The sequence below is a fragment of the Natrix helvetica genome (assembly GCF_964273705.1).
Source record: "Natrix helvetica genome assembly, chromosome: 6".
NCBI lineage: Eukaryota > Metazoa > Chordata > Lepidosauria > Squamata > Natricidae > Natrix > Natrix helvetica.
The window spans coordinates 57,500,627-57,523,579 of NC_138553.1; the positions used below are offsets into that span (position 1 = coordinate 57,500,627).

General features: G+C 41.2%; 1 protein-coding gene across 7 annotated transcripts in view; it reads right to left on the reverse strand.

Annotated features, from left to right (window-relative positions):
• Positions 1–22,953, reverse strand: part of NRCAM (neuronal cell adhesion molecule) — a 323,938-nt gene that overhangs the window by 146,198 nt on the left and 154,787 nt on the right. For 5 of the 7 annotated variants that reach the window (XM_081957441.1, XM_081957438.1, XM_081957436.1 and 2 more), the window contains exons 2-3: positions 1,225–1,416; positions 51–68 (exon numbers count right to left, since the gene is read on the reverse strand). In XM_081957441.1, the coding sequence (XP_081813567.1) occupies positions 51–68; positions 1,225–1,312 (106 nt within the window). In that variant the 5' untranslated portion in view covers positions 1,313–1,416. The remainder of the gene's footprint in view (positions 1–50; positions 69–1,224; positions 1,417–22,953) is intronic. The other 2 variants (XM_081957440.1, XM_081957439.1) reach the window with 1 other exon arrangement.

Consider the following 22,953-nt stretch of genomic DNA (forward strand, 5'->3'; position numbering starts at 1 on the left):
ATTGTCACACACACATATATATATTTTGTAGGCTTGTGGGCAGAACTTACATTCTTCAAGAAGTTTTGCTTTTTTCCACGTTATCACATTCAGGAAGTGAATTGTAAACATGAATTAAAGAAAATTATTTGTTAGTAAGATAGAAGTAATGAAATTCTAGAAAGAAAAGAGAAAGAGAAAGTACAGGCATTCATACTATAGATCTTTTCTGACAACAGATACCGAATTCACTTTATCAGCAAAGAATCAGCATAGTTTTCTCACAAAATATTTGGAACTTTTGTTTAAGGTTGCATTGTCAATTATAAATATTATTCCTAAATTATATGGAATAATTAGCATTACATATGCCCTTGGCTGATATGGAAATGGAATTAATGGATGGCATAATTTGTCCACTGCAAACAAAAAGCAATCAATATACAGAACTAAATGGAAGAATAAGTAACAGAGATGGAATGCCTGTTGTTAATTGTGCCATTTCATTATCATCTGTTTGAATACAGGGATTCCTCATTAATATTTTAATGAGAACCATTAATTCGTGTTACCATGGAAATTATAATTCTGTGTTGTAAGTCATAGACTTGAAAAATAAATTCTTGCTGATAAAAATATAAACTTCAGCCAAAATTGTACGTTTTACTACTCTCTTCTGATAGCCTTCGTAATAGAATAGTGGATTCTAAATATTCTAAACAGTGGGTTATAAGTTCTTTAGATAATTATGTGAACTGCATGTAAAACCAGAGTATATTTTAATGGCTCTATATCTGTTCTTGCTCTAGTTGGTGTGTATTGTTGATTATTTTTAGAATATAGCCTTTTTTTCCTAATCTCAGTAATTATTACCTTTCAAATATTTTCATTTGTACTTTGTTAAATATACTTCTTTTCATTGCAAAATCACTAAATAGGTTACGAGTGCTAAGGTAATCAAAATGCTAATTGTTAATTATGGATATATTCTACATGCTGAAATAGCAAATGTATTAACAAGGTAACTATTAATGGAACATTTGGGGTGAAAAGGAAAAATAAACTTTCATAATGAACAAGAATTTCCTGCAACTAAGGAGAATGAAAATGTGTGAGTATGTACACACACATATTCTTTGCAATGCTATATTGTTATATAGATTTATTCTAGGTCATCAAAATATTTGTTTACGACAATCTGTTCAATCAGTACCTTTCCATATATTGTAAATTGTTAGTACTTACAATCAAGAGGAACATCCAATGCAGTAATAATTTGGCATAGAAAAAGAACCAAATGTATCCTTTTTCCAGAGATGCTGTGAATATCCATTCTTATTCAGAGATGGACCATGAAACTCACTCTAGAGTTATACAAGCTCAACTTTCTGTTCTTTAAGATTGCTGGGATGTTTTTACTTATTTTGTATAAGTAACCTAGAAAAGAAGCAATGCCAAACAGAAAAAGAGAAGTGAATGCTGCAATTATCTTGAATTACTAATTAATATTATATATAATATGGTTAATATGATTACTAATTACTATTACTAATTAATATGATTAATATAAAAATCAGCAAATATTAACATATGGAATGTAATATGTAAAATTCAGGGGCTCCAAATACAATTCTAATACAGTATTTTATCCTTTACATAAAAGAGGTATCAAATTTGAATGCAGAAATTATGATGGCAAATTTGAAATATATGAAGTCATTCTTTGATAACAATATAGCAAAACAGGAAGGAAACTTCTCAAAATTAACTTAATTTTCCTTCTTATTAGCTGAAAAAGAATACACATTCCCGTGTCTCAGACAGAACACTACACGAGGGATGGATTTGGTTCAGGGAGTTATTCCCCAGCTCTTTCCTAAGTGGAGACAGAAATTTTGAGTCCTCTTCAAAAAGAAAACAAAATATTTAGGAGCTATTTCTAAATATGAAATTGAATTTTTTATAGGTTTTACTCTGTCATTATTTTAGGCATCAACATATCCTATTCTGTCTCGTTTATATTTACTCAGAGGACCAGTTTATAAATAATTAACACTCTGTTTAACAATAACATGGTATTAAGAATGACTAGAGAACACAAGTTGCTTCTATTTGAAGGTATACCCCCCAAAAAACCAACCCAAGCTATGCAATTATGCTTATTTACAGGAATGAAGTTTTCTATTTCACAGGGTCCATCAGGGTATCTTTTATTTTCTAAGAATATTCTATTTCTTTATTTTCACACTTTTTGTTACTTTTAAAAAATATTATTCAGAAAGGGAAATAAAAAGACAAAATGATTTAACTGTAATAGAATATAGGAGAACAAAGGCACTCTCCAAACAATATTCTGACCTAGGCTTCCTGAGAAAGCATAAATCACAAACTTAGTCCCAAAAACTCTCTTTTATTTAGACGACTGTGAATTATGGTCATTCACAGCCCATAATGATCACAAACAGTCCACGAAGATTCTGACAGATGTCTGCTCGAGTTGACAATCTTTCAGGGTAATGCTGCTAAGCATCGCCCCTTTATCTCCCTTGAAACACTGCCAGAGACCTAGTTGCCAATTAGTTTTGCAAGGCTAAAAGCAGCACAGAGTCAAACAGGACTTCTCAGAGATTGAACTGACTAGATGGACTAATTGCTTCCTGCAAAGGCTCATGTCCATTTGCTCCTCTTTTATGTCTTATAGGAAGCATCAATAATCTCCAAACATTACTCCCGAGTCGCCCTTTTTTCCTTAATTGTTCTTGCCTTCTGGCAGCTCTGTGCATGCGCACACTGGGAACAGGCTCACACTGTTATTCTGTCTCACTGATGTCAGACTCCAGAGGCTCCGGGGGCAGCTCATAAATACCAGATGGCCCTGTCCCCCTCTCTGCCTCGGATGCAGAGTCCTCATCCAAGCCTTCCCCAGACTCCAGGAGTGGCCCATGTTCCTCCCCAACCTCCTCACTGTCAGACTCTGCTGCCAGCTCCATAGGCCGCTGGCGGACCACAACACAATAAGACATAGATCAGAATACTGGATTAATATGTAAATGGTTCTCATTTTTTAAACATCATGTTATAATCATATTGACCAGTCTCTACATTACCATCCTTAGACATTATTTCTCTTCCAAAATCATGTTAATAGTGTATATATATATATATATTATGTGATTTATGAACACGTTATATCCTTCATATTATTAATATATCCTTCATATTATTATTATTATTCCTACCTACATTAAACAAACTATGGTGGCCCCATTAATATCCTGGCCCTAGTCCTGAAGATTATCTGGGTCTTCACTTTTTTTCTGCTTTTCAAAAAAGTTGTTACATTCATATAATTAAAATTGGAAGAGGAAAGAAAAAGATATAATTCCATAAGCTGGACAGAAAGCAGAATCTACATGCAATTAAGTATATAATATGCTCTTAAGAAAAATCATATTTCTTGAAACAGATCCTCTATCTGCCAGGCAACATTTCAATCCAATACAAATTTGATTTTTCTTCTTCTCAATTGTGTCTGATCATCAGATACTGTCTAGAGAAATATGTCTCCTTTGTAGGGTTGAGAGAAAGTGACTGGCCCAAGGTCACCCAGGTAGCTTCATGCCTCAGGTGGGACTAGAACTCAGGATCTTCTGATTTCTAGCTTGATGCTTTAACCACTACACAAAAAACTGGCTATCTATTTCAAAAGTAGAAATTAAATTGTAAAAAGAGTTGTTGTTTCAAAAATAGGAAAAGAAGGTACATTTATGAAGTAATTATATGGAAAGGGGAAGAATGAATATCATTGGGATCCTGAGATCAGAGATTTATTAAAGTAGGAACAGTGAGTTGATATTGTTTAGATGTCACTGAATGCTGAGTGGAGACATGAGGACTATCATGTTTAGTCTATGGCTGGTAGTGCAGCCTTACCTGCAAGGGATAGAACAGTATGAACAGCAAAGGCAATCTAAAGTACAGGTAGTGCTCAACTTACAACAGTTCACTTAGAGTCGGTTCGAAGTTACAACAGCACTTTAAAAAGTACAATTTTTCACACTTATGACTGTTGCAGCATCCCCATGGTCATGTGATTTACATTTGGATGCCTGACAGTTGACTCACATTTATGATGGTTGCAGTGTCCTGGGGTCATGTGATCACTTTTTGCAACCTTTTGACAAGTAAAGTCAATGGGGAAAACAGATTCACTTAACAACTGTGTTACTCATTTAACAGCTGCAATGATTCAGTTAACAAGAAACTCATGATTCAGTGGCAAGAAAAGTCATAAAATGGGGCAAAACTCACTTAACAATTTCTCAGTTAGCAACATAACATTTTGGGCTCAATTGTGGTTGTAAGTTGTACTGGGGCTGATATTGTCCTTTCCAGTATAAGCCATTCTATTGTAATAGAATAAGTTGCAACAGAATAAGTTATTTTACTTTCAGTTTTTATTTGCTAAATAAAGAAAATTATAATTATACATTATTTTTCTGAAAGGCCACTAAACAACATACACCACAATATGCAAAACAATTGCATACAATACGCATAACTTCTACAACTGAAAAAATATGCAAAGCATCAACTAATTTATACAATTTTATTTATTGATTAGTCTATCAAACTTTTATGCTGCTGCAGTGAAAGGCACCATTCATGGCAGCACATCAAATAGGTAGTCATTTTCAATTAGCTCTTTGGTGTTACTGAAAAGCTGTTTAGGATTACTTTTTTGTGTATGCATCTAGGAAAGAATTAATTTTGGTATGGAAAGTTCATTTAATGTTAGGATTACATAGAGAGAGACCATCCAGTACTGTACTGTATGTTCCAGGATTTACAGAGACTCTTTAGAATGTTCTCCCTCTGAAAACTCTTTATTCTGGTTTCTCTGTGGGAATGTACGTAAGTCCATCCATAATACTTTGTATTCTAATAAGTGTTCTAATAGAAATCTTCAAGTTAGTGTTGCATTATACTATGCTGAAAATGTTTCCTGAATACACAATATTAAAAAGTTGGATAAAATAATTCATCCCAAAATTGTGAAAACTACACAAATGGCCATCATTCATTATTTGAGTACGTATCCTTTTGTTACCTTGGCACTATCCATTATTTCAACAGGATTTAAAAACTGCTGCTAGTCAACATTCTCATAAAACAGCAAAGCTCTTCAATGTTATTAGACCACATACAATGCAAACACAAAACAAAACACTGAGCTAGTAAAAAGTAATGTTACTAATGTCAGATGAAATCGCCAAGTCAAGTAGACATGGATTTGCTTAGTTTTAGACATTCTCTAATGGTATACAAATTCTGGTAAATATAAATAGTTTGTTAGATAAAGTTTGTGTATATTTACATTTCCCAGATAGAACAAAGAGATGCCTCCTAGGGAATGGTCAGATAAGGGGCAACATAGCCTACAGCTGGACACGAGGTGAGGCAAGAGACTCAGAAGCAACCCACCCTGGTTTCTCAGGCTGTATAGGCAGATGAATTGTACTTTCAGACTTAACAGAATAACAGAGTTGGAAGTGACCTTAGAGGTCTTCTAGTCCAATCCCTGGCTCAAGCAGGGAACTCTATACTATTTCAGACAAATGATTGTCCAGTCACCTCTTAAAAACCTCCAGTGCTGGAACGCCCACAACTTCTGGAGGAAGTTGTTCCACTGATTAATCATTCTAACTATTAGGAAATTTATCCTTAGTTCTAGGTTGGTTCTCACCCTGATTAGTTTCATTGTTTCATCCACTGCTTCTTGTCCTGCCTTCAGCTGCTTTGGAGAATAGGTTGAACTCCCTCTTCTTTGTGGCAGTCCCTTAGAGATTGAAACACTGCTATCATGTCTCCCCTAGTCCTTCTGTTCATTAAATTAAATACCCAATTCCTGCAACTGTTTTTTGTATATTTTAGCCTCAAGTTCCCTAGACATATTTGTTGCTCTCTTCTGCACTCTTTCTAGAATCTCAACATTGTGTTAATGTAGTTTGACAACAAAACAATATTAAGTTATCTGTCCTGTTTCCCATCTGGTCTACCTGATAAGGCTGACATCAGTCCTGCAAGTCCCATAATTTCTTCCAAGGAAAGGAGTTTCAGTAATGGCCACTGATCCTCAATGAATTCTGGTATCTATCGAGCATCTGGCAGCAATGTTATTGCAACACAACAGCAAGTGGATGCACTGCTGTCAGGCTAAGACCAAGAAGAACATGGAACAATTCAACCAAAGTTCAGTTCTTTATTTACTTACATATAGCAGACAGAATATTGCCAAATTAAACTCTTGCTATTTCTAACCTACGGATATTAGGAAATTCTTGGGAGCGGCTATCTTCACTTTTTTTCTCTGTCTTCTATCTTGTTCTGGTTTCCTTCCCCTTTCTGAAATGTACAGGTAGTCCTCAGGGTACATACCTAATGGAGCCTGCCCATTAGGTTTATAAGTAAAAAAAATAATCAAATGAATCAATTTTACAAATGTTTAAAATCAAATTCATTAATTGAATGAAATGGCTCATTAAATGAATGAAAATCGGACTTACTATTTCCTCCAATTCATTAATTGATCACTGGCATTATTAACTGAACTGAGAGGCTTTCCTGCTGGTCCACCCTTCTGCTGAGGAACTAAATTGCCTCCAAGCAGGCTCACAGAATTCTCTGATTGCAGTTGCTTAAAAAAAAACACCATTTGCTGCTAGTCAACTCAAGCGTCTTCAGACAGCTCCCCAGAAAAAAAAGAGGTGGGGAATTTACAGAACTCTCTGATTGCAGTTGCTTAAAAAAAAACCACTTGCCACTAATTAGTTTAAGAGTCTCCAGCCAGGCACCCAGAGGGAGATGGAGGAGAAATTTATAGAACTCTTGGCTTGCAACAGTAAGAGAGATGGAAGTCTAACCCATTGCTCTCATAAGAGAGTATTTCTGATAAATGCCTATCCAGTCTCTTCTTAAAGACTTCCAGTGATTGGGCACTCACAACTTCTGGAGGCAATTTAAATTTAAAACCTACAAATTATAGTAATACTGTGTTTCCCCGAAAATAAGTCAGGGTTTTATTTTCTTTTGACCCCCGAAAAAAGTGCTTGGCCTTATTTTCGGGGAGGTCTTATTATTTTTGTGGGAGGTGGTGAGCATAGTCACCTCATGGCTGCTGCTGTGTTGCAATATTTTCAGGGAGGGCTTATTTTAGCACATGCGCTCAAAAGCTCGATTGGGTTTATTATCCGGGGAGGTCATATTTTCAGAGAAACAGTAATCCCCAAAATAGAAGCAAGGAAACAACATTATAGAATGCTTTATGTAAATACTGGCTAGCTTTTCTACAAGCAGTTTCAAGGAAAATGCAAACAAACTTTATCTTTGCAAAGTACTGTACTTACAAACACAATAGTTTGCAAAGTATAGTACTTAAAAAGCAGAGCTGTTCCCAAAGTGCTTACAAACAAACAGTACAGTACTATAGAATAAGAAAAAAGAATATTTTAATATACTTATAGAAGCAATTCTAGCACTAGTCCTCAAGCCCATACAGCACCCAAAAGAACAAAAACAAACTCAGTGCCACACTGGTTGTAAAAATCTCTGTATCTTGTTTGGCCATGTGACCAGGGACAAAAAACAAAATAAACAAACATTGCCAGCTTCAGGAAATTGCATGTTGTAACCCCAAATGGCATAGGCAAGTCACAGAGTAAAAAATGGCCACCGCTGCAGCAGTGACTGAATCCAAGTCACATGGCTATAGAGGCCTCTTTTTTATCACAGTTTTAAATTTCTAACGTAAGTACCCTTTCTGAATAAATTCATTCTTGTGAAAATTCGGTAAGTGAATGTTCGTACCTGGAAGATTACCTGTATTGCTTTCCTGGGAAACTGATGTTCCACTATAGTCCATCACCCAGCTCCCCCTCCATGGGCATTATCTCTCACAACCAATAACCAATTTGCAGCAGGCCACTGATACAACTACTGCAACAACATGGCACAATTTGCCCCAATCTGCAGGAGCACAACAAATTATGATTCAGCCAATACTTCCACTTTCCCATGAGAGCTTGATAGAGGTCTGGAGAGGGTCAAGATCAATTCCAGACATTCACTGTTTAATATTAAATCTTTATGGCAGGCAGGCCAATGGAATTTCCCACCAACTGCACTAAAGTGACTTTTCTGCTGAGTTTGCTAAAGGAAGCAGCTGCCAAGTGGGCAATGCAGTTCATTGAGGGAAACAAACTGATGTTAGACAATGATCAGAACTTCACAAAATCACTGTTGGTTTAGAGATTGGGAAGCTGGCAATGTAGGGAGGACTATCTTAGCAAAAATAGTCTCGTTTCGAAAGGGGCTGGGTAAAGACCTAAGAGCCAAGCTAGTGAGGCATGGTACCCCCAAACCTCTGAAAGAGCTGTATCCATGTTGGGTAATAATAGATGCCCCTAAAATAGTTAAGGCAGGAAGAAAAGGGTAAGAGAAGGGAACCTACAGCCTATGTTCCCCCATACCATCCCGCCCAATAGTCTTCTCAGAATCTAGTGCATGCAAATCAGAGCAGCCAAGAGATCCTTATATTCAGTATAGAAACAAAGAAGAAGAGATTTTACTACAGGGCCTCTGGACACATAAACAGGGAATTCTCAGTAAAAGCACTAATGTTGGACACAACAATTAGATGCAGAACTTGTAAATCAACAGAGCAGGTAGCCCACAAGTGACCAGCTTACTTTAAAGCAGCATAATAAGGAATTTTTTCTGGCACCCTTCTCAGGAGTTCCAAAGGGAGGCCTTCCACCATGTGATAAATGCTCAGTCAGATGACTGCAGGCAAACATACTGAATTATCCTGTTAGCCTTACTTTAGACTCCAGGCAGAAGGTTGAACTTTCTGCTCTTGCAGACTTGGGAGCAACCACTAATTTCATAGATAAAGAAACAGAATAGAACAGTGATAGCTAACCTTTTTCTAAAGGCATGCCAAAATGTGTGTCCGCATACTATTGCGCATGCATGCTCCACTCACCTGCATATATGTGCACAAACCACCCCTATGGGGGGGGGGGGAGTTTTCACTCTCCCCAGGCACCAGGAGCCAAATGGATCATTTCTGAATTTCCGATTGGCTTGTTGGGCCTGTTTTTCACCATCCCCAGGCTTTAGGAAAGCCTCCGGAGCCTGGGGAGGGTGAAAATGGGCCCAACAAACCAACTGGAAGTTCATAAATGATCCGTTTCCACCTTTGGGGGGGGCAGTGGAGGCCATTTTCTCCCTCCCCAGGCTTTAAGAAAGCCTCTGGAGCCTGGGGAGGGCGAAAAATGGCTCAAAGGGCCAACTGGACATTTGGAAATGAACAGGGCCATTGGGCCTGTTTTTTTCCCCTCCCCAGGCTCCAGAGGCTTTCCTGAAGCCTGGAGAAGGCAAAAATGGCCTCGCCCAGCCCTCCAGAAGACTGAAAATTAGCTGGCTGATGCGCACATGTGCACCAGAGCTGAGGGCTGCCATGCCGGCAAATATGGTTCCACATGCCACCTGTGGCACATGTGCCATAGGTTCGCCATCATGGGTATAGAAAATAAAGTTGCCAATTCAAGCTTTGGAAAGACTAAAGATTGTCAGGATGATTGACAGATAGCGACTATGAGTATCACCAACAATAGACCGCATATTCTCTTCCCGGGTACAAAAAAGAGTGGCAAAGAACACAGACTTTTTCACTTCACTCAGCCCTTAATAACTTTGTCATATGAAGATAAAATGTCAGGAAAAAATGCAGGACCGCTTGGTTGTTTTGTTGGACAGTACAATGCAGCAGGTTTAATCAAGAAACAACTCTAATTAACACAAGCATGAGGAGAAGTCACAAGCTTCTCATATTTAGGAAGCAACCTGGGTATGGCAAAGTTCCTGGAATAATATTGGTCAGTGAGGATGTATCTTGCCTCCCAATTTGCCTAATTCCTTGCTTCAAAGTGTTTCTGGAACTGACCTTGGTTTGCTTCTAAATTTCTCATTCATTTGTTCTTTTCAATGCTGTTTTTTAGGGACTACCCTGACTTTGAACCAAACATATGCTAGGATATAGCTTGATAGATTTGATATGACAATAGCACAATAACAAGCTACTTTTTTTAAAGCCAAAGGAAAATATATGAGACACAAAGAGGAATACCAAGTTCATTATATATCAGCAACTCCATGTAAGAAAGATGGTGGAACTAAGAATACAAACAATCTCAGTTTTCAGTTTCAAACTGAGCCTGCATTTATAACCCAAGAGACACTGAATAGGGTAAAAAAAAAAGTTGGGAGACCAAGGATGAAGATTGATACCAATAATACTACAGACATCAGATACTTCTGATTAATTAGCATGATAGATAAGTTTTTGGATTTTCATTTTAAAACTTAATATTGGAGCAGATCTACCTAGTGTTAAGGGTGGTTTGGAATCAATGATTAGCAGCAATAACATATGCCTTTATCTGCTCTGAGTATGCAATCCAAACTACTTTAAGATGCCACTTTCTTTTGAAGTGCAGTAACATTAGCTATATAAAAAGACGGCCCAGAATAGAAGTCAAACAAAGGCTTTTAAGAGCTTGGATTCAGAATTGAGCACGAGAAGCAATGATGTATTAGTGTGAAGTGCCTGATCCCAAAGTGAACCTCAAACTTCCAGGTGCTAAGGGCATATACGGTAATTTTGACAATAAATGTCAAGACTAAACCTGAATGTCACTGCGTTAATTGGTTTGCTAGCTGCACTGAAGATTTACTGTGCAGGTCACAGTTCTTATCTGCAAATGATTTATTGCGCATGCACTTCACATTCCTTCTTAACTTTCTCTTCTGATCTTCTGTTCGCCTGCCAAAGGAGGCAGGCACATAGCTTTGCCAAGATGTAATTAATTAAGTTAGCAAGTTTTGCATTTTTATTTTATTTTATATTAAAATGTTTTTATTAGATCTTGCTTCGGGTTTATTTTTGCTTATTTAAAAAGTATGCTACAAGGGATGCCAAGATTCACACCTCCTTAATTCAGGGCGGAATTCACACCCTAACAGATGGTAGCAGAGGATGGTTGATATATGGCTTTTTTCCTTGTTAGCTACTTCCAAGAGATAAGTGTAATAGGCTAATTAGACAGCATGATTTATAACGACTGAGGAATGTTTAGATCACTCCTAACATGCCAAAGAAAATAGGAGCACATTCTGATGGCTTCCCCCCCTCTGATGGAGAAGCAAAAAGCATTTTACGCTGGCTTCCAAGTTTTCAAATGCCGATAGCTTCAGCAACCGGGCTGGATGAAAAATCAGCTGTGGAAGAAACTTTACTTTACTTTTATTTAATTTATATACCGCGCCCTCTCCCAGAAGGGACTCGGGGCGGAAAAAGATCTCAACAAGATGGGACTGCTCCAGGAGATGCCCATCTACAACCGAGGTTAGTAGAGTATCTTCCTGATTATGCATGCTCCCGAAATCTTAGAGATTTTGAAACGCTGGGTGCAAGGCCAAAGCTCTCGTGGCCGTAGGAATTTCACTCCCAAACACAAGGAGAAATGTATGATTCTTTCCACACCTCTGAGCAAGATATGGAAAGCTATTGTAATCAAATAGAATTCTTTGAAAATGAGCTATTTCAAGCCAAAAGGGCTTATTCCATGCTCAAGTCAGAGAAGAGATTCCCATGCTTTTCAAATTTCTGAAAACGCCATCTTGCCTTTTTTCCAAAGCCTAAGACACACTCCCTGGAGGATATTGTATCAGGCAAATCAGAACAGAGAGATGTGCACACATCACCATTGTCACATGATTTTTTTTTGTTCTCCAATGGCCCATGCCACGCAGGCAGAAATATTACAGCCAAGAGATGTGGCTGCAGCGCCATCTCCTGGTGGAAATAATTAACTACAGAGAGCAGATTATTCATATATTCAGGCTGCAAGACAAAAAGTGTCTCCACAGGCCCAATCTTCAGCACCCATTGATGGTGCACGTGCCTTCTCAGATGGATGCAACAGGTGCAACAGCACACAGGTGCAACAGCAGCAAGCTTTTCAAATGCACATCCCTCAACAAGCATTTTTTGCTTGTCCATTGACTAGTGAGTCAAAATTGAAAATGTCAGGGCAGAATTATAAAGCCTGGGTCAGTGAGATTTCAATTTTGCTTCACAGAGAAGGTACCCATTGTATGGTGTTTAATCCTCCTGCCCAGCCATGGACTCCTGCAATAAGAGACTTAGACAATAAGGCTTGCACAACATTATTAATGTCCATGGAAACTGAACTGCAGGTTATTTTTTCGCCTGATGCAACAGCCCACAAATTTGGGCCATCTGGAAGATTGCTACAGGCCCATTTCAATTGAATCTTCATGTATGCTCATGTCTGAGTTCCACGGTTCGAAATTGAAACCTGGTGAACAAATTGGTGGACATTTGACCAAATTGAAAGGAATGAGAAAAGAATTGAGAGAAAGAGGCCATTTTATTGATGATGTTCAAATGATCAGCATTATCATTAACTCATTGAATTATGAATGGAAAGATGCCATTGCAAAGATTAACCATGTGCCTATTGCTCAATGAACAGTAGATAATGTTTGCAGGCTCTTAATTGAAGAGGAAGCTATCAAATTAGCCACACCACATTTGCAACGGCCGCCCGCGTCAAGAGCTCCAGCTAGACATCCCTTTCGAGGAAGAGTCTACGCTCCAAGGATGCAAAGATGCTACATCTGTAACCGTATGGGACATGACACCCGGGATTGTCCCCAACGAGTTCCAGCTCCCGTCAGATACCAGCCCAGAGAAACAGACTCCAGAGGCAGAGGTAGAGGCAGAAGACAAGGTTGTCGTGATCCAAGGCATGATCCGCAAGCTCCACTTGCCACATTGGCCTTAACCAACGATCCACAACCTGATCCAGAGTACAACAGGCAGCTTTTGTGGACTTTGGAGAGTGGCGCAGCATTACATGTTACTTACAGAAAGGAACTTTTCACAGAGATGCACGAACCTGAATCTGATCTTCGGGAACTGTATTCCTTCTCCAACCACCCTTGTAAGGTCATGGGAAAAGGAACTGTTTACGTTCAAGAGCTCAATATATTCATCCCTGCTGTTTATTACATACCTTCAGCAACCAGTAATTTGCTTAGTCAAAGTCACTTGTCTAAAGTGTTAAAGTTCCAGGTTCACCACCTTGAGAAAGCAAGTTACATAGTTAAAAGATGGAGACATCGTTGCTGAAACCATGCTAATTGGTGGTGTTTATTACATAAAGCCAAAACCTAAAACGCAAGCGCAGGCAAGTATGCAAACTCCAAAAAGGGAGAGCAGAGGCCCAGAGAGAGTTGCTTCAGAGAGAGATCCTGTTGCTACTCCAAAGGCTCCTAAAGCCAACAAACAGAAAATAAGGAAGCAGGTTGCTCAGAGCAAGCCTGAGGTTCCTCATGAAACTGTTAATGTTGAAAATTCACTAACTGGTAAACCTTTGCATTCCAGGTGTATCCACAAGTGGCATAGAAGATTGGGGCATGCCAGTTTCTGTGTTCTTAGAAAAATGCCGGAGTTCGCAAAAGGTTTGGATCTAAAGGCGTGTAAGGTGTTTTTGGATCGTGCAGTTTGCAGGAAAGCTAAATCCAAAGCAGCTGCCATTCCCAAACACGCTACACGCCTGTCAACACGCATTTTTGATTTGGTACACACTGACATAGTGGGTCCTTTTCCACCAACAATTGGTGGTAGAAAGTATTTTCTAACAATTGTTGATAATCATTCTAGATATGGATTTGTATATCCTATGAGAGAGAAATCTGAGACCTTTCAGATCTTTAAAGATTTTGCAGCATTTGTTTCTACCCAATCTCAAGTTCGCATTGCCAGAATCCAGAGTGACCGTGGTACAGAATTCATGTCTCAGCGTTTCCAGGACTGGATGCATAAGAATGGAATTCTTCATCAGACATCCGCTCCATACACACCGGCTCATAACGGAATCGCAGAACGAAGACAAGGGGTTCTACAAACCATGATGCATTGTCTCCAGAAGATGCCAATCTCAGCAACATATACTGGGGTGAAGCTATCAAGTATGCAAATTACATTGTCAACCATACTTGGAGCAGTGTAATAAATCAAACTCCTTTCTTCATGATGTATGGCTACAAGCCCTATCTCAAGAACCTCCACATTATTGGTTCACATGCTATGGTGAACATTCCCTTAGCTCAAAGAAGAACAGGAGGTCCAGCAGCAAAGAGACTGAAATTTATGGGTATTGATGACAATTCAAAATGGAGCAAATTTATTGACCCTAAACATGTAATTGGGATTTCTCAATCTGCTAATTTTGAGGAAGATATTGACTGGTCCAGGATTCATTTATTTTCCTAGAGATGATGTTGCAGATGCCACATAGCCTGATGACCAAGATTCACAGGCAGATATTCCTTCTACCAGTTCTTCACAACCTGATGTTGCGTCTTCGCAAGCCGCAGATGCTGATGCTAGCGACGAAAGTGAGGATGAGGATGAAGAAGAAGAATGGACTGTTGTTGTGAGATGTTCCAAGAGGGTCACAAAAGAAATCCCTCCACAATGATATTCGTGGCAACTGACAAAAACACCCTTGCCTTTGATTTGCAATGTTACACTTCCTCCTGATACATTCACACAAATCAAGCAGCTTCCTGATTCAGAGCAAGAGAAATGGTATGAAGCAATGCAGGATGAGATGGACAGTTTAAAGAAACTTAATGTATTTACACCTACCAAACCTCCAGCAAACAAAAAAGTCATTGGCACTCGATGGGTCTACAGAATCAAGAAGAAACCGAATGGTGAGTCATTGTACAAAGCTAGACTTGTAGCTCAGGGTTTCACTCAATGTTATCCTGAGGACTACACAAACACTTACTCACCAACAGTCAGAACTGAGAGTGTAAAAATTGCTTTAACCACTGCAACTATCCTTGGTTTAGAGGTTTTCCAGTTTGATGTGGACACGGCTTATCTACATGCTGACCTAGATGAAGAGATCTATGTGAGAGGACCTCCAGGATTCCGACAGCAAGAAGGGGATACCTGGTTCCTGAACAAAAGTCTTTATGGTCTGAAACAGTCAGGTTTAATGTGGTACTTATGTCTTACTGACAAACGAAATTCAATGGGCTTTATTAAGTCCGAAACTCTTCACAAAGAGATCTAACAATGCATATGAGATAATTCTTGTTTATGTTGATGATATTGTTTATATTGGTCCAAATAAGAAAATGAGTGAGATTTTTGCTAAAAGAGAGATACTTCACATTGAAATCTTTAGGTCATATTAACACTTATTTAGGTGTTCAGATTGACAAAACACAGAAGGGGTTTAGTCTTTCACAAGAGGAGAAAATTTACCACATTCTGCATCATTGCAACATGAAAGATGTTAACACAACAAAAACACAAAGCAATTAGTTAAACAAGGTTTTGTTAAATTGCAATATGTATCTACACATGATCAAATTGCTGATATGCTCAACAAACCGCTTCCAGCAACTTAACACGAGTATTTGCGGAAGAAGATGTGCCTTATTTGATGATTTGATGACATCAGCCCAACTAGCAAAAGAAGGGGTGTCACTGCGTTAATTGGTTTGCTAGCTGTGCTGAAGATTTACTGTGCAGGTCACAGTTCTTATCTGCAAATGATTTATTGCGCATGCACTTCACATTCCTTCTTAACTTTCTCTTCTGATCTTCTGTTCGCCTGCCGAAGGAGGCAGGCACATAGCTTTGCCAAGATGTAATTAATTAAGTTAGCAAGTTTTGTATTTTTATTTTCTTTTATATTAAAAATGTTTTTATTAGATATTGCTTCGGGTTTATTTTTGCTTATTTCAAAAGTATGCTACAAGGGATGCCAAGATTCGCACCTCCTTAATTCAGGGCGGAATTCACACCCTAACACTGAAGGCCCTTGCCTAAACAAAAGAGACAGAGTGTTCCTCTGTTGCAAGGAGACTATTCAAACAATCAATGCATTTTTTAAGTCTACAATCTTGTAGACTTAAAAGAATACTTCAACAATACTCACAAAAATATTTGAATTGCTGTAGTGGCAGTAAAAGAAATTAAGGTATTTCATGCTATTCTCAGTGTGAGAATGTGAAATAAAGTGTGTGCCCCACTTTTGTATATTTAAGAATAACATGTTTGATGCACATGAACACAAAGAACAATGAATTTTGTAACTAACTTAATTTTACAGGACTGCATACATAAAGATACAACATAATAATAGAACATTTGAAAACAACAGCGGGAGGAACAATCTGGCAATTTCTCTCTCTCTCTCTCTCTCTCTCTCTCTCTCTCTCTCTCTCTCTCTCCTCTCTCTCTCCCTCCCTCCTTCCCTCCCTCCCTCCACCTCCCTCTCTCTCTCTCTTTCTCCTCCCCAAGCTGCTTTTCGGTTAGGCTGGAGAACTGCCTTAAGCCTCCCTCTCTCAGTCTCCTTCTCTGGGCAGGGGCGAAAAAGAACAGCCGCCACCCTCCTCCTGTGGCTCCTGCCCAAAGCTCTTTCTTCTCTCTCCCGTTCACCTCCCCACACTTCTTTACCCATCCCAGAGAGCTTGGGCTACACCTCCCTCCGCCCCAGCTGTCTTCCTTGCCAGCATTGCTCCTGAGCAAACTCTTCCAACCTCAGCTGTTGCGAAGGAGTGGCAACTCTAGAGGTCTAGGCAGTGCAATAGTCTTTCCCTATCCCTAGAGGGATCCAGACAGAAATCACGAAGTACAACTTCCTGAGCCCTGTGGAAGGGGGAATTAACTTTCGGCAGAAAGGAGGAGTCAAAATGAAAGATTACCCTATTGGGATGAAAGATGCACAGGTGTCTGGAAGACAAGGCACTTCGGAAATGCCCCTGGCTGAAGTGACGGCTACTAAAAAAACTACTTCTACTTTATTTATTTATTTATTTATTTATTTATTTATTTATTTATTTATTTATTAATTAATTAATTAATTAATTATTTATTTATTTATTTATTTATTTATTTATTTATTTATTTATATTTATTTATTTATTTATTATTTATTTATTTATTTGTTTGTTTGTTTGTTTGCACTTCTAGACCGCCCCCTCTCCCAAAAGGGACTCGGGGCGGTGTACAGTCCACACAGCAAATACATCATCCACAGTAAAATTCATTAAATAGATAAACAGATGAATAAATAAATAAATATGGAGGAGGTTAAAAGAATTAAAAGAACTGTACAGCAAGAATATAAATATGGCTTTAAAACCCCTAAAATCAATTAAATTTAAAACAATACCCTTAAAATACCAGTTAAAAATATATTTCCAGGAGGTAACAGTTATAACAGTTATAATTATGCCAGGCCAGCTAATCAAAACAGGTGAGTCTTCAATTTTTGTTGGAAGGAGCGGAAGTCCGTGGTGGTTCTAATATCGGGGGGGGGGAGGTCATTCCAGAGGGTTGGGCCCATCACAGAGAAGGCCCTACTCCTTGGCGCCGCCCGCTGGCATTGCCTAGTGGACGGCACCTGGAGAAGCCCCTCCCTGTGAGAGCGAATTGGCCGCAGGGATGTATGTGGGAGGATGCGATCCCGCAAGTAACTAGGTCCTGTGCCATGGAGCGCTTTAAAGATGGTGATCAGAACCTTGAAACGCACCCGAAAAACCACAGGCAGCCAGTGCAGCTCGCGCAGGAGTGGTGTTACGTGGGAGTATCTGGTACTCCCCATGACAACCCGCGCGGCCACGTTCTGGACTAGCTGCAGTCTCCGGGCGTGTCCCAAGGGAAGCCCCATGTAGAGAGCATTACAGTAGTCTAGGCGAGACGTCACCAGCGCATGAGTGACCGTGCGTAGGGCATCCCAGTCCAGTAGGGGGCGCAATTGGCGCACCAGGCGAACCTGGTGGAACGCCCCCCTTGCCACGGCTGCCACATGGTCATCCATTGACAGCCGGGCATCTAGGAGGACACCCAAATTGCGCGCCCGTTCCACAGGGGGCAATTGCTCGTCCCCTATGGCCAGCGATGGAGTCAGCTGGCTGAACCGAGGTGCCGGTAGCCACAGCCACTCAGTCTTGGAAGGGTTGAGCTTGAGTCTGTTGTCCCCCATCCAGACCCCGACGGCTTCCAAACACCGGGACATCACTTCGACAGCCTCGTTGGGGTGGCTTGGGGTTGAGATGTACAGCTGGGTATCATCAGCGTACAGGTGATATTCAACCCCAAAACCACGGATGATCTCGCCCAGCGGCTTCACATATGCGTTGAACAGAAGGGGCGAGAGGACCAACCCCTGCGGCACCCCACAAGAGAGTGGCCTCTTGGTAGACTAACCGATCTTAAGAGTTCAAAGGGTTCCCTGGCAAGGGCCTGAAGGATTGTAGATAGGTCCCAGGTGGGAAACCTATGAACCACCATGGCTCTGATATTGGTTGCGCGCCTAAGGAATCTTTTGATGATCGGGTATTGAGCCAGAGTGCGAGTTCCCTCCCCTAAGAGCATGGTGGACCGAGCTGCCACCTGCCTATGGACATTGCTGTGGGATAGGCCCTTGTCTAAGCCATCCTGGAAGAACTTGAGGACCTGGGGGGTGGAGGCTGATATAGGACCCAGGTGTGGTGACTGGCACCAGGTAACAAAGGTGGACTACATGGCATTATATATCCGCATGGTGGACTGCCTTCTGGAGGCCTCAATGGTTCTGATCACTCAAGATGAGAAGTTGGCTGCCTTCAAACGATCCCGCTCAGATGCTAAGAGATCAACTGGAGCCACTGCACCTCGGGATGGACCAGGACCCCCTGATACAGAGAGATCTTCTCCCAGGGAGGTGCAATGGAGAGACCTACTAGATCCACAAACCAAGGCCTTCTTGGCCAGTATGGTGCTAGCATGATTACCTCCATCCCCTCTGTGACTATCTTGCCTAATACCCCTAAGAGGGAGAGGAGGGACAGCCCTTGTCTAAGGCAGAGGATGTCCACCAACATAGGGAGAGTAGCACCTGGAGCAGTATTCTGATCTTGGAGATGGAATCGCTGGTTCTGTTCCTTTGGTGGGGAAGCAACAGCCACTGTAGTATCCCGGCATGAAGTCGAGCCCATGGCACTATGTCGATGCAGGATATCATTTTCCCCAGCAGCTTGAAGAGAAGTGCTACAGGGACAGAACGTTCCCTGTGGATTTGTTTGATCAACAGCACTAAACTATCTCTATGGTCTGGGGATAGGTAGACCTTGCCCTTCCCGGTGTCTATCATGGCTCCCAGATGCAAGAGTCTGGTTGTAGGGTTCAAGTGACTCTTTTCAAAGTTAACTGAAAACTTGTGATCCTGTAACATCCTAACCATTAAAAGGAGATATCTCTGGGTCTGCCTGGGACAGGCTGCCTGAACAAGGATATCATCCAGGTAGTACTGTATCCTCACTGAGACAGAAGAAAGGTGAATGGCCGTGATAGCCAGAACCTTGGTAAAGGTCCTGGGCACCAATGTGAGGCCAAACAGCCTATACTGATAATGAATTCCCCCATGGGGGAATCTAAGAAATTTCTGGTGATCTGAGTGGGTCATTATATGGAGGTAATCCTGTCAGGTCTATGGATGCCAAATGATCTACCTCCCTGATTCCCTCAAGGATGGACTTGAAAGAGGCCATCTTGAATCTCCTATACACTAAATGGGAATTTAAGAGTTTGAGGTCTAGAATAGCCCTCCACCCCACCCCACCAAACGTTTCGGAACTACAAAACCCCCCAAACACCTCTGGTCCTCTGGAACAAGTTCAATGCCCTGGATGTCCAGGAGATGCTGAATAGCAACCCTCATGAGACTCCGTTTAACCTTGTTTCAAGAGTCAGGGAATGTTATGAACTTATACGGGTGGCAGGAGAGAAACTCCACACATAGACCAAATCGTATAGTGCTGAGGACCCATGCATCAGAGGTGAGGGAATCCCACAGATCCGCAAACAAGGAAAGGCGGCCACCTATGGGAGGATTCATTCCTGAATCACTTGCCTCTGCAGAAGGAGTGGCCACCACCCCCTTCGAAAGGGCCACTTGCCCTGTGGTTGGAATCATGGTCTGGAAAGTGATAGGAAGTCCTATGGAACTATGGCGCAGGATGTTGGTTGGGACACCTAGCTGCTGTAGGTAGGACCTTGCACTTGTTCTTGTCCTCCACCAGAATGGGATCCAGAGATTTGCCGAACAAGGACCCACCTGAGAAGGCTGAAACCACCAACCTACACTTGGATTTGGCATTGGCCTGCCAACTACGAAGCCAGAGGAGTCTTCTAGATGTGACCAAAGACGAGAGTACCCTAGAAGCATACTTAACAGCATTAAGTTGGCAGAAAATTGAGAAGCTGCCATCAACTTATTGACATCCTGTCTCTTCCTTTTCTGCCAGGGGTTCTGAAAAGAGCCCCCCTAATTCCTTTTGAGATTTTGAGGTTTCAAGGGCCGAAGTTCCACCCCCTAATTTAGTGGCAGCTTTTGCCTTATGGAGAAGTGATTTAAATAATTGAGGAGGAAACAGACTTGTGAAAGCAGGAGGGTCTTGGACCAATGTCTCCTCCTCATCAGATTGATCTTGATCTCTTTGACCTTCTTCTCCCATAAGGGAACCCTCAATAGCCAGTGAGGGAAAGGCTGGTCTGGTCCCCTGAGTAGATGGTCACCCGGATTGCTCTAGACAGCCTCGTGGGGTCCCTTGAGGTTCTGAGCTCTTTTGAGGCCTGTTTTTTTTTTGTTGCAGCGCAGAAGCAATACCTTGAGAGATGGCCTGGGATACCAACAGTCGGCATGGAGGCAGTAAGATGACTAGGGTCAGGAATTCTGGATAGTGCTGCCTGAGGGGCCAGCCTCCTTCTGGGCTGGATTGGCACCGAATCTGGTGCGAGGCAATCAAAGGATCCTCTAGAAATTCTTCATGGTCCCCAGTAGAAAGAGGAGGGGAGAGGGAGATGTTATCCCTGGGTGATCTCCTGAGGTGGATAGGAGACCTATGGGAAGGGCCAGGTAGAGGGGATTCCTCACGAGGGGACTTTGGCCTGGCTGGGAAAGGGCTAATCCTACCTCCTTAAGTCTCCCTCTCCTTCTCATCCCTCGTGACCCTTTTGTCTAAGGCCTTATACCTCCTTAGTTCATCTTTCTCCAGTGCCCATGAAGAGTGATTGCGAGTTACAGCCTTGTGCCTTCGAGCTGAGGCTGTGGGTCAGGATGAACGACCTGCTGAGCTGTGATCTCTAGAGGAGGAAGAAGAGCACACCTGCTCCGCCGGCATGGTATCCACCATCTTGTCTCCTTCCCCCTCGCCATGCAGTATTCATGACCTTGCACAAATTGCACTGGCTGCCTGCTGTAGCGCTACACGCCCTCCTCATTTCTGATCTGGCTGCTTCTTCTCTGGCAGTGAGCTGAGATGAAATGCTGCCTCCACTGCTATGCCCTGTGTTGCAGGCAATGTTGGCTGTCGGCTCCTCTTCTCTGAAACTGCCTGGGCACAACAAGAAGACAAGAGGCTGTCCCTGATGTACAGGAGATCGTGCTTCTTGTGGGCCGGCTGTAAGGAAGGAATCCCCCGACTCTTATAATGGGGAGTTCCTCGTATGCCATTGATTCATGGTGACTCTTGCCTGGCTCCACGTGGCCTTCAGGAGCCTGAAAAATCGCTGCCCGAAGGGCGCCTTTGGTGCTCCTCATCTCCGATGGCCAAGATAAACTGCCACAGTGTTTTTAAAGGCCCAGGGAAGAAGTAGGTACATGGGAAGTCCAGGAATGGGAAAACAACACAGGAGCCAAGAAAAAGGTCTCTCTCTTGGGCCAGGCTGAGTTGAAACTGGAGCCAAGGAGAGAGAGTCATAGAGACATAGCTAAAATTATGACTCAGTCTCTGGGTAGATTAGGACATGATAATCCCATTCCTGGACCCTCCTGCAAGCTACTCCAGAGAAAAAGTACTTTACATACTACAGGTAGTCCTCAACTTACAACAGTTCATTTAATGACCTTTCAAAGTTATAACAGCACTGAAAAAAGTATTTTATGACAATTTATGACAATTTTTCACTGTTGCACCACTGCCATGGTTATGGGGATGCTTAGCAACTGACTCGAATTTATGATGACTGCAGTGTCCCAGGGTCACATGAACAACTTTTGCAAGCTTCTGACAAGCAAAGTCAATAACATACAAAAGAAGAGCGATACAAACTCTGAGACAGATACAGAAAATAGTGAGAGACCAGAGAAGGCATTACCAGTTCCTTACACAACAATTAATAAGGTACAAAGTAATGTTTAGATGGCTTACACCAGAGGGAGTGATGATTACCTGGCAAGAAAAAAGATATAAAATAGACACAGTTGATAAAGCACATGAGTTCTTCGAGCATCACTTCACCGTCGAGGAAGAACAAGAGAGTAGAGAGAAACCAGAGAGTAGAATCGAAGAAAAACAGTAAGTAGAGAGCAAGGAAGGAGAAAGGGAAGAAAGAAGAAAACAAGAAAGAGAACAAATAGAACAAGAGGGTAGTAGAATAGGAATAGAGACAAGAAATGCAAGGAAACTAAAGACGGTACACAAGTAACACAATGGAACCAGAAATTAAGCTACTCTCACTAAATATAAATGGACTCAACTCACCGGAAAAGAGAAGGCAAACTTTGATTAGACTACAAAAAATGAATATGGACATAGTGTGCCTTCAATAGGTACATATCAAAAGCCAATATAACAAACTATTAGAATATCTAAAATTAGGGAAATTGTTTACAACACTAGCACAACCCCACCAAAAAAGTAGTTTGGGTGTAGCTGGTCTAAGTGGGACCTTAGACGGCGACCCATGAGAAGCTCTGAGGGGCTTCTCCCGGTGGTGGCGCTGGGCGTAATATGTTGGATTAGTAAATAGTG